We start from the raw sequence: 12373 nt of genomic DNA, 5'->3' as shown, positions 1-12373 counted from the left end.
AACAGTCTTGACCCAATATTTTAATATAATTTTATATGTTGTGTTCACATACAAAAAAGAAAAGGAAACTTAGTTTTCAAGTGTGTAACATAGCACCAAATATATAGAACTAAGGATGGAACCTATGTGTGTGTTTTCCCCTATAAAATTAGGGGAAAACACACACATATATATGATGGATGACCAACATATATATATATATCTTTTAGACTATCCACTTTGCTAATACCTTAGGCATTTTCAATCTTTCATGGTTGTGTGTGTGTGATAATCATGCATACACACACCATACATGAAATGGTTGAAATACAGGCACACAAAGACAAACACTAAAATTTACTTAAAATTGATTTATTAATTCCTAGAATGTACATATACAGTTCTCACAGATCTTCAATCTTGAGATACAAAGTGATAAAAAATGGACATATCATTTCTTATGTGTATCTTTTCCAACAGACATTTTCAAATCACGGTACAAATGATAAGTGGCAGTGAAGAAATGATTTTACTGTTACTTCTTTAGATGCCTTTAAAATAGTCGATACGATAGAGGATACCTAACTAAAAGTGATTTTTCAAACATTTGTACACAATGGGACCAGCCAAGCTTTTTGTATAGCTGAAAAAAAAAGATAGTTAAGACTATAAGCTTTTTATTCATAAGAAATTCAAGAAAATGCCTAACTCAAAAATTAACACAAAAACATTATGCATAACAGAATAAACTGGTAAATACAACACAATTATAGTGAAATTCACTTCGAATTAAACATTAACAATGATAAGAAATAAATTATTACTAAGGGATTTTTTTTTGCTCAAGTAACACAGTCTAGAGTCAGCTTTGTATGATCCTCATGGTTCTCTAAAAAAATACTATAAATATTAAAAATTAGTTCTCAACAACTGACTTTTTTAAAAATCACACACCGTACACTATACTTCATAAAATTTTTACAGTTGGTGAAAATCACTACTTAATATAAATGCTCATGAATATGTATACAGGTTAGCAAAACACTGCTTTCAATATGGTTTGCTTTCTTTATTCATTTTATGTAGTTTATCTTCTGATCTCTTCTTTCTCAAGGCGCTTATTGAAGCAGAGATTGTTAATTTTCTGCTCATCATCAAGTCTTTGTTGTATATACAAATACACAGTAAAGGAGGCTCTGACAAATTTTCAATATATATATATATAATCATCACAGGGTGTCATGAGACTCAGCATGAGTCCATCATAAAGCCTATTATATTACTCCTTCCTGATTCACATTCCTGAACTTGCACTATTCTCTCAGGAAATGCATTTCATGCCTGTACCACTCTATATATATATAACACTTTCTTACTCTCTCTCTCTTTCTTTCTTTCTTTACCACTCCTTGTGCAACTTCAAGAAATGGTTACTTGATTCTTCCTCTTCTTTTACCCTTTCAAAAATCTTTACATTGTCCATCTGGTTAATATCTCTCAACAGCTTAAATATCTCAAATCATATCACCCTGTCATCTTTTATCTACCAAACATTGCAGATTACATGCCCTCAATTTATCATACAACTGACTGTAATTTACAGACCTGATATAATTTAGTTACCAGCCTGAAATCTCTTAACTCTGATTCCCTTAATATCTTGGCAAGTGACTCTGATCATGGTCTTATACACCACATTATCTCTACTGGCTGATATTCTTCTCAGTATTGCAGCAATCCTCTGGACTGTCTTTGGTATTTTTTGCAGTGTCTCCTGAATTTCAAATTTCTACCCCCCCCCCCCATCATTCCAAGATCCATTGCCTCGTCAATTTCCTCAACAGAGTATACAACATACCACCTGTGGAATACAAAGCTCAAACCTTTCCACTTAATTATGTTTAACTCTTATCCTAATTTATTCATGTCTCAGTTTTCCAGCTAATTCATTCCTTCTGAAGAGAAGGAATTGCACCATAACGAATTCCTAGCTTTGCATCACCTGCAAATAATATAACTGAATGCTGCAATCCAGAACAATATCATTGATATAAAGGTTGAAGAAATGGTCCCACTACTGAGCCCTGCAAAATACAAATTATAACCTCTCTTCTCCTTGAATTACTCCTCCCCCCCACCCCTCCATAGCTCTACTATCAGATAGCCAACTGCTACAAATGTTAAGCAACCTATCCATTTCTCAAAATTTAAAAAAAAAATTACATTACATGCAATCTCCCATCACCTACTTTTGTATTTTTATAAAAGTGACAAGATTTCTGAAATGGGTACCACTTAATTCATGCTGATCTCTATAAACAGTAACTCATTAAATTTTCAAATATCATTATTATTAAGAGAGATCTCCAGGGAGTCAGGAACTCATTGAGGGAGGCCATACTATTTGTACCAGCTATCGTATCTGTTCTTGAATTCATTCATGCTACTTACACACACAACAGCCAATGGCAATCCATTCTAATCATGCACTACTCTATGAGAAAAAAATCTAGCCCTAACCCTCTTCTTGACAGCATTCATTCTCAACTTCCATGGATGCCTTTGTGTCCTTTCCCCAACCTCTATAAAATGAAAAATTCCATCTATTGAAATTCTATCTAACCCTTTCAGAAGTTTAAAAGTCTCCATCAATCACTTCTCTTTCTCCTGTTTGCTAGGGTCTACAGCCAACAAATTGTCAATCTGTCTTCATAATCTGTATTCCACAATCCTGATATCATTTTTGACACTTTTATTAGTGCTCTCCACTGTATCAGAATCACCATGGAAACCAGACCTACACACACAATAGTCAAAGTGAGGTCTTAGCAAGGCCTTGTAAAGAGGTGAAATGACATCCTTATCTTTACATGTCAGTCATTTCAGCATTGCAATTATCTTTTGAGTTGTATTTCAATATTTGCTAAATGGAACCTGCACTTCAACTTCCTATCTACAAACACTACAAGATCCCTAGCCTAATCAGTTTCTTTTAACATAATCTCACCAATATAATACTACATTAGATACCTAATCACACCAAAGTACACGAGTTTACATTTATTAACACTGAAATGACAGCCATTTTCACAGGCCCACAATTCCAGCCTATTCAAATCATTCTGCAAGTACTATATCAGCAATACTCCTGATTACCCTACCTATTTTGCATAATCAGAAATAGTTGTATGTCACATGTCAAATCCTTCCCACTGTCATTAATGTACAGATTGAATAACAATGGTCCAAGGACTGATCCTTGAGGCACACCACTGGTTACCTTGAGCCATGTCTATTCATAGTACAGTACTCCCTACTCCCCCATCATCTGAATCACGTCCTGGGTAGGATGGCACGAGATTTCATCATGCTGTGAAAAAGGTGAAAGTTCTTAGAACGGTGCACAATTTAAAACTTATGAATTGTTTATTTCTGGAATTTTTCATTTAATATTTTTGGACTAGGGTTGACCGTGGATAACAAAAGCTAAATACTAAAATTGAAACTGCAGAAAGTGAATCCACAGATAAGGGGGACCTACCGTAGTCTAGATGTGGTTTTAGTGAAGACCTGTAAAGAGAGAGAGAATAATTTTCTTTCTTTACATGTTGGTATTCTCTTTCAACAGTCAGTTCAGTTAACCAAGTGATGACTTAACTGCTTCAGAAGCCCCCCTAAAGTTTAACTCTGTCTACTATAATCCCTAAGTATCTATTTCAATAACTGCTTGCAACAAATTTCCATTAATATAATATTCACTGCAAAGTGCATCACTTTATGTTTGGCCACAATGAACTGACATTGATGTTCACTTGCCTATACAACAATTTTGTTCAAGGTCAACCGTCAGGGATTCTCTGTAAGCCATGTCCCTTATCACTCTCTCCAACTTAGCATCATCAGTAGCAAATAACTGGATATTACCCTCTAGACTAGCATTTCCAGTATCATTTTTTGTGGCCCATCATGCATACATCCATGTATGTATGATGTTTGTTTAATTAAATAAGTAGATATGTAACACTAGTAAAAAAATAAATTCAATTTCACTGGATATTCAAGATTATATTTTACTCACTTATTAACATTTTTTAAATATGAAAAGGAGTCAGTTTAATCCTACAATCTGACTTAACATCTACTCTTTTTGTACTTGTTTTTTTTTTTTTTAAGAAAATCAAAGTTGAGATGCCAGTTTCATGATGGCATGTCAAAATGAAAAGCATTAGGAATCAGATCACTTTCTCAGGTACTCGTAAATACTCCAATTCAACAGAATAATAATATCCACAAACTAATCAAGGAGAATTTCCCAAAAGACCTTTTGGAAAATTCAAAATATTACAGACAATACCTTATAAAGAAGATCAAGTTGGAATGTACTACTGTATTCATTACAAGTAGGTGCTTTCATCTACTTGTAATGAAAAAAAATTGACTGTTTTATATTTGATGTATGAGTTTCTTCAATATTTTTTTTTTTTGTCACATCCTCAATCCTGTGTTTCACTGTATGCACAAAGACATAGGAGGAATGATTACAGAGAGTAAGAGAAGTGGAAGTTTTACAGCTGCTAAGAGATAGTTACATGAAACAGCATGGAGAGTGCTTGTGGTCTGAGAGTACTGGATCTGATGACAGCATCAGGCTTGTCAATAACCAAAATGGCCATCTTGCTTCTAACTGCCATATATGTGAAATTTTCAGTTAATAAATTGTACATGTGGAATTATAGAAGTGATTATAACAAGTTGAGAAGTCAGTTTGGAGTAGGGTCATGGCATATGATTCTGGAGGTGGAAAGATTTGAAGAAAGCAGTATCAGATTGTATACCCAGAGTCAAAAAGGCAAATCAGTTAAGAGTAAGATGTATGAGTAGCTCCAATAAGCAGTTACAGAAAAAGTTCTGAAATATGTATATAAAGAGAAAAGTGATTAGCAAGCTTTACAGGCAGTACAAAGTACTGGCAAAAAAAACAAGGTGATCAAGTATGGTAAGGAAGGCAAAAGCAGTTCATGAGAGGAAGAACTTTGTGAGCAAAAGGAAATCCCAGAGTCCTTTTGCTATGCTATGTAGTGAATAAAAGGAAGAATTACTATGGAAGGATAACTTTAATGCATGCTGATGGTAGAGAGGTAACAAAAGCAGATGAAGTAGTTTAGTTACTGAGTGATCGACACATTTGGCACTGCAGTATACCCTGATGGTACATCACTGTTCAAGGTATACTGCAGCGCCATTGTGAGAGTAGAGGTAGGTGTATTGGAGATGCTTATGATATTACAGAACTAAAATACAAATAGAGCCATGTAATTAGATGAAATATCAGCATTTTATATTATGAAAATGTGCAAGTTAATTGGCAGCTCCACTAACTAAGCTGTTTTTAAGCCTCAGCTTTTGGAAGATGCTAGGGGAGTGGAAAGAGGACATAACAGTTCTGAGGCATAAATGGAGAGCTCTAGGACAGAGGTAGCAAATTACAGACTAATCAGTATCTGTTGTGGTTAAGGTACTGAAGAAGTTAAGCAGAATTCAGAAATGGGTGGCGAGAAACATGATGCTGTATGGTTTTGTAAAGGGTAGGTCTTATATTAGTGATAAGTGAGTTAGACAAAGGCAATGGTTATATGACAATCATACTGGACTTTGCAAATGCATTTGACAGGATACTACATAAATTGGAGCAAATGGAGATGAATATGAATCTAGTGATGTGCATAACAGGGGGCTTGTAAACAGACATCATAGAGTAATATATGGGAGGAAGTGAATTTAAGAGAAGACAGTAGTAGTGGTGTACCAGAGGGCTCTGTACGTGGGGGCTACTGCTATTTAGTACATGCATGCATGCACACACACACACACACACACACACACACACACACACACACACACACACACACACACACACACACACACACACACAGACAGAATATCAGTCTGTATATTAGGTCATCCCAAACGTAATGTCATTTTTAGCATTACATTTTGAAAGGATATGAAAGATAAATCACTTGCTAATTTAATGAAAATATATATTCTCCATTTGAATCAATAACGCTCTCTCCCAACATTGCAAAAGTTTCATAATGCCATTTCTATAGAATTCAGGAGGTTTGGAGGCAAAGAAGTCGCATAGGCTCAATTTCAGTGTCTCTAATGTATCATAATGTTTTTCATTAATATTGCAAACTTCAAAATAAGTGGTAATCTAAAGGTGCAAGATCAGGAGAATATAGTGGATGTGGAAACTTTTCCCAGCTGAGTTCCTCAATCTTGGTACAGGTGATTCTTTCACTATGAGAGCATGTGTTATCATAGTGAAAAACGACACCCTTTCAATTGACCAGAGAACACCTGTTTTCTTTCAGTGTTTCATTCATTTGATTGAGTTCAAGTATACTTTGGGCTGTGATTGTTTGGTTTTGTGGCAAGAGTTCAGTGTACTCGTAAAGTTTCCAATTTTCATCACTGGTGACTACATGACTCAAAAATGGAGACTGAACCTCTTGAGAACGAAGAGCAGTGTAGATGCTGATGCTCTCTTCGATTGTTGTCCATCAGTTCATGAGGAACCCATCTGCCAAGCTTAGACACTATTTCAAGTTCTTGCAAATGGTGATGGATGGTTGATGACAATGAATTAAGATCTTTTGCTAAATCTCCAACATAATATAATAAAATTAGTTTAATCCTTTAACCAAGTGTGAGCAAACAAAGTTTGCACCTGAAGTATCTTCAGGACTAGGGCAAGGTGATACAACACCAGGGCAACTCGTTGCAAAGGTGGAGAAAGCTACCAACACTCCTATCTCAGTATCTCCTATAATACAAAACACATCTCCTTGCGGAAATGTCTAATGTTATGTATTAAGGGAAGGGCCACTACCCAGACTAGTTTCGACCTTTATTGAGGTCTCTTCAGTGGGAGCCAGGCCCTAGTGGAGATACCAGGCAGAAGCATTAGCAGGTCATCTCTACCTATAGGAGTTGCCAAATGGTGTGCCACCCTTTTTTAATAAATTACTCTGGATTTAGAGAAAGATGTTGAAAGTTTATTTTTCACTTGGTGAGAGTATAATAAAATTAGTTTAATCCTTTATCCAAGTGTGAGCAAACAAAGTTTGCACCTGAAGTATCTTCAGGACTAGGGCAAGGTGATACAACACCAGGGCAACTCGTTGCAAAGGTGGAGAAAGCTACCAACTTTGTTTGCTCACACTTGGATAAAGGATTAAACTAATTTTATTATACTCTCACCAAGTGAAAAATAAACTTTCAACATCTAAATCTCCAACAGTTGCACTGGCATTTCTTGCAATAGCGGCTTCCAGCATATCGTTATCAAGATAGACAGGGGACTTTAGCTTGAAAGACTCCCCTCACTCTGGGTGCCCTGCTGAAATTTTTGGAACCATTCCTGGCATATTTGAACATTTAAAACATTATTCGCATACATTTCTTGCACATTTTTTACAGTGTTAGCAACATTGCCTTTTTTGAACTCATAAAGCATGATGTGCTCTTCAGTGATCTCCACAGTAACAAAGGGTTATTTAAACAATAACTTTCTTGCAAGGTGAAATTCCTTAGAATGAGGCCACCTCAGTCAGCAGTACTTATAAAGCTTTAAAAATTCATGTTTAAGCAAGCTTAGTAAAAACGATATTACTTTTGAGATGACCCGATATATATAATTGATATATGAAATAATTTAAAAAGTGGATTAATTTAGAGGAAAGCTGTTCATAGGAAGTTAGTAATGATCTAACTTTTTCATGTAGTACTATCATAATATCCTGTACCCCTTGAGGATACACATCAGGAATTTGATGATGAAATTATGTTTATTTTTAAAAGTATAATCAATAAACATCATTTCATCATCATAAAATTGCTTTTTTGTTTAGAAAATCTAATTGAAATGGAAATAATGTATTTTATTGAATATTGTAATATCATAAGTTTTGTGTAAGAACAAAGGAAATTACATATAAGTAAATTGTGTCTAAGTATACCTCTAGTCAACTAAAATTCCAGACAGATTAAGGGATTAAGTCATGACCTGAGGCCACACGGGGGGTTTCCCGTCTAAATGCACCGATTGACGAGGGTGACAGGTGTAGAACATCAGGGTACCCAGGGGACTATGATGCAAGAAAAACGAAGGTCATCGGAACCATATAAATAGGAGTTTGCTGCGTCGAGACAGGTCTTGCTTGGTTTAGTCTGTTCCTGGGAGTTCAAGTACTTTCCGGAGTGGAGTTTCTGTTCGTGGGGCAGGAAGTCACGTGGAGTTCTGACGAGAGAGTTTGGACTCATGACAGTATCAAGGTCACCATAAGCCGAAGAGTTTAGAAGAAAGTACGATGCTCGTTAACGGCAGCTGAGCATTAATAGAATCGTGGGTGATGAATCGATATCCTATTCAGAAAACTGTATTCACGAAGCAAAGGCCAGAAGAATGATGCAACTAAGGCACGTCGTATTAGGAGGAACCAGATGCCAAAATTCCAAGCTGCAGGAATAAATTGTCCGCTGATAACAAAGAAGAAGTCTTGCAAATTATGAAAAGGATGTTCAGGTACAGTGACGAGGTCTAACGGGAACAAAAAGAGATAATCAGCTATAGAGGACCAGATTTCATGAAAAGTAAGAACTTTCCATTATTTAGTCAGAAGGAAACTTAGATTGTGACGGTGGTTTGAATTGATAAAATTTGTTTTAAAATTAGAGTTGCAGGACTTTAGGCCTTGAGCTAACAATTGAATTAATTTACTCTATGTAAGAGAAAGCCTAGTTGAATTGTACAGTGAATTTACTTGTATTTTTTTTGTTGTAGTCATTACTTAAACCTGAATTTCTATATGTTGACGATCTGATTATATGTAAAGTTAAGCAAGGGGGGGGGGTAAAATTCTAGACAAGAAGTCCTGCTAAGATTCAGATGATTGTGAGAAATGATCGTATAATTTATATTGAGTTGATAGATATAGCATACATATTAGATCTAAGTCAAAAATTAATTTGTGTCATTTGTGTATTTGTTACTTACTGATGAATAAATTGTTTTCTTGTCAAAATAACTTGCCGAATCTCTAAGTCCAATGCACTACTTATAAAATTGAACCTATGTATCTTAAAGTAGATATTGCCACAACTGCAGAGTAAAATAATACATATAATATGGTATAGAGATAAGTTGTAAAGGAAGGAGCTGTGTGTCATACTGGTGTTCTATTCTTCGGAGGGCGATATATCTCTTATCCTAGAATTTTAGTGGCGCAGCTAACTAACAAACAAATTTTCCAAAATTTAATTTAGAATAAACACCAGTAAATCAGACAAAGAGATTGGCTCAGCCTGAGGCACTTTCTTTGTTCTTGATGTCTTGCACACGTGAGCCTTACTATTTGCGGCCACAAGATAGAGGTAACATAACTGACGATAAGTCGGAAGTATAGTAAAAGTTAAGAAGATAAGTTTCAAACGAGAAAACATAGAATTTTACAAAAGTGCAGCTGAACAAGATTTAATTAATAAGAACAGATTTAACAATAAAACAATAGATTTTAACACTTCATCACACAGCACAGAATATCAATGACCTCAATTATCCAGTCACCTTAAGACCTACCTATTATCTTCATTAACTGTCACTAATAGAGAGATCTTGCAGGATCATTTAAATACATGGGTAGTATGGGTGAAGGTTAATGAAAGCCAGTTTAATGTAATGAAGTGCGAGGTCATGCACTCTGGTATCAAGAGCTGTGTATTACACTGATGTTAACAGATTGCAGGAAATTGACGAGGCCTGGGATTTGGGGAGATCTGTGGAGAGCAAGTTGAGGTTCATCATCAATTTCTGGATATGCACCCTAAAGGGGTGTATATTATGACAGCACTACATGATTAAGTTTATATTATTAATAATCTCCTATCAACAATTTCCAAATTAAGCTATTACCTGTCAGCTCTCCAATACTGTCGTATCTAACATTTCGTTCTTCTAAGGCATTTCTTGACTGAATCAATCCATCTAGACCTTGGTCTTGCTCAGGGTCTCTTTCTTGCGATCTTGGCATCAAACATCTGTTTTATTAACCTTTCCTCTTCCTTCTGTTTGAGTGACTATATCACAATAGATTAGCCTTACTCAAACATTCTTGAATGCAAAAATTTTCAAGTTCTTATTAACTTAAAGCTGGTTTGAAGACTTGTATACTGTTAGTTTAGTGTTTTGGCTACTTTCTCTTTTATTCCATATAAATTTATTCAACTGGCTCCCCACCATACCAGATTTGCAGATTCTGTTGTCTATTTCCAGATTTAACGTGTCATCTTCACTAAAAACTGCACCTAAATAGCAAAATATTTTACTTGTTCTATAGGCTCTGTATTCAGAATGCACTGAAGTTTTTTTATGTCCAGCCTATTTTCATAGCTTGGTCTTTTTCTTACTGATTTTCATGCCAAATTTGTTATAGCTGTTATTCAATTTAGTTAGAGAATCTGGGAGACTTGAACTGGATGTGTTTAGGAGTACACTATCATCTGCATGAAGCAAAAAGCTAAGTTTGATATCGCCAATTCTAATATTAGCTTTAATGCCACTTTCTTTCATAATGTGAATCCTTGTCTCATACTTGATTTTACATCAAACTGTCTTTCCATGTTCCCTTCAATTCTAATTGTTGACTTACAATTTAAATACAGACTGTGTTGTCCTGTATAATGCTCCATTTATCCCATAAAACTATCATCATCATCATCATCAAATTCCTGCCATGTACCCTCAAGGGGTGTACAGGATATGACAGTACTACATGAAAAATTACATCATTACTAACTTCCTATCTACAATTTTCCTCCAAATCAGTCTGTTACTTGTCAAGACTCCAACATTATCAGATCTTATATTTCTATCGTCTAAGGCACTTTGTACCGTATCAATCCATCTATATCTTGGTCTTCCTCTGGGTCGTTTTCCTGCTAACCTGGCAGAGAACACTTGTTTTGCTAATCTTTCCTCTCCCATTCTATTTAAGTGACCATACCATCTGAGATTAGCTCTGCTAACGCATTCCTGGATGCTGACAATGTCAAGTTCTTTCCTAATATCCTCATTTTTAATATGATATTGCCATTGATGCCATCTGTTCACGCCTCTAATCTTTCTCAGGACTCTCATATCTGCGGTCTCTAGTCTTTGGTCAAGTGTTTTACTTCTGACCCAGCTCTCAGATCCATAAGTTAAAATTGGTTTGAACACAGTCTTGTATACAGCTAATTTAGTGTTCCGACTAATTTCTTTCTTATTCCATATGAATTTATTCAATTGACTTCCCACCATACCAGCTTTGCTGATTCTGTTGTCTATTTCTATATTTAGTTTACCATCTTCAGCAAAAATTGTGCCTAAGTAGCTGAAATGTTTTACTTGTTCCACAGGTTCTCCATTCACAACACAGTTGACATTTTCAATGATTCTGCCTATTTTCATTGTCTTTGTCTTTTTATTGCTGACCTTCATACCATATCTATTACAACAGCTATTCAATTTAGTCAGAGAATCTTGCAGACTTGTAGCGGATTTATTTAGAAGTATAACATCATCCGCATAAAGCAAAGAGCTGACATTAACATCTCCAATTTTGAAATCAGGTTTAATACCACATTCCTTCATAATGTGATCCATATAGATAATGAATAACAGAGGGGATAATGTACATCCTTGTCTCACACCAGATTTAACATTAAACCATCTTCCTGTACTTCCTTCAATTCTAACTGCTGACTCACAACTCAAATAAAGACTAAGTATTGCTTGATATAATGCCCCATTGACACCATATAACTGCAGCGTATTGAATAGCTTCTCTCTTGGCACCTTGTCATATGCCTTTTCCAAATCGACAAAACTTAAATACAGATCTTTGTTATATTCCCATGCTTTCTCGACTATTTGTCGTAAAGTGAAGATCTGATCCTGACAGCCTCTGTTTGGCCTGAATCCAGCTTGTTCTTCACCAAGCTTTTCTTCTACAATTCTTCTCAACCGTTTCTCAAGTATACTTGCATAGATCTTGCCAGGAACACTCAGTAGGGAAATACAGGGTGTTCGGGATAAATTTGACATATTTATAATTAATTATATTTTTCCGTAAGTTACATGTATTAACACACACTTCTCTTCATTTAAAAGTTTGGACCCTTCTTCATTCATATACAAGATGTCAGAAAGGATGGATAGCTGGAACCCACCTGAATCATGGAAGAGAATAACTTGTATCATGATGATTCGTGCCCGCCATCAAAATAAGGATATTACGACTGCTGCCCAATGCTCCCTGAATACAGTAAAAACAATCAGGCATGAACTAGA

At 35.5% G+C, this 12373-nt stretch overlaps 1 protein-coding gene across 3 annotated transcripts in view; it reads right to left on the bottom strand.

The window, feature by feature from the left end:
• Positions 1-335: 335 nt before the first annotated feature.
• TppII (Tripeptidyl-peptidase II) overlaps positions 336-12373 on the bottom strand; it is a 583232-nt gene continuing 571194 nt past the window's right edge. For all 3 annotated transcript variants that reach the window (XM_090408276.1, XM_090408286.1, XM_090408295.1), the window contains one exon: positions 336-622. In XM_090408276.1, the coding sequence (XP_090264402.1) occupies positions 533-622 (90 nt within the window). In that variant the 3' untranslated portion in view covers positions 336-532. The remainder of the gene's footprint in view (positions 623-12373) is intronic.

Source organism: Typopeltis vanoorti, chromosome 2 (genome assembly GCF_054136105.1).
Source record: "Typopeltis vanoorti isolate ZY-2024b chromosome 2, IOZ_Tvanoo_1.0, whole genome shotgun sequence".
Classification (NCBI taxonomy): Eukaryota; Metazoa; Arthropoda; class Arachnida; order Uropygi; family Thelyphonidae; genus Typopeltis; species Typopeltis vanoorti.
The sequence above is the reverse complement of the archived record's forward strand: the minus strand, read 5'-3'. Positions and strand labels throughout refer to the sequence as shown.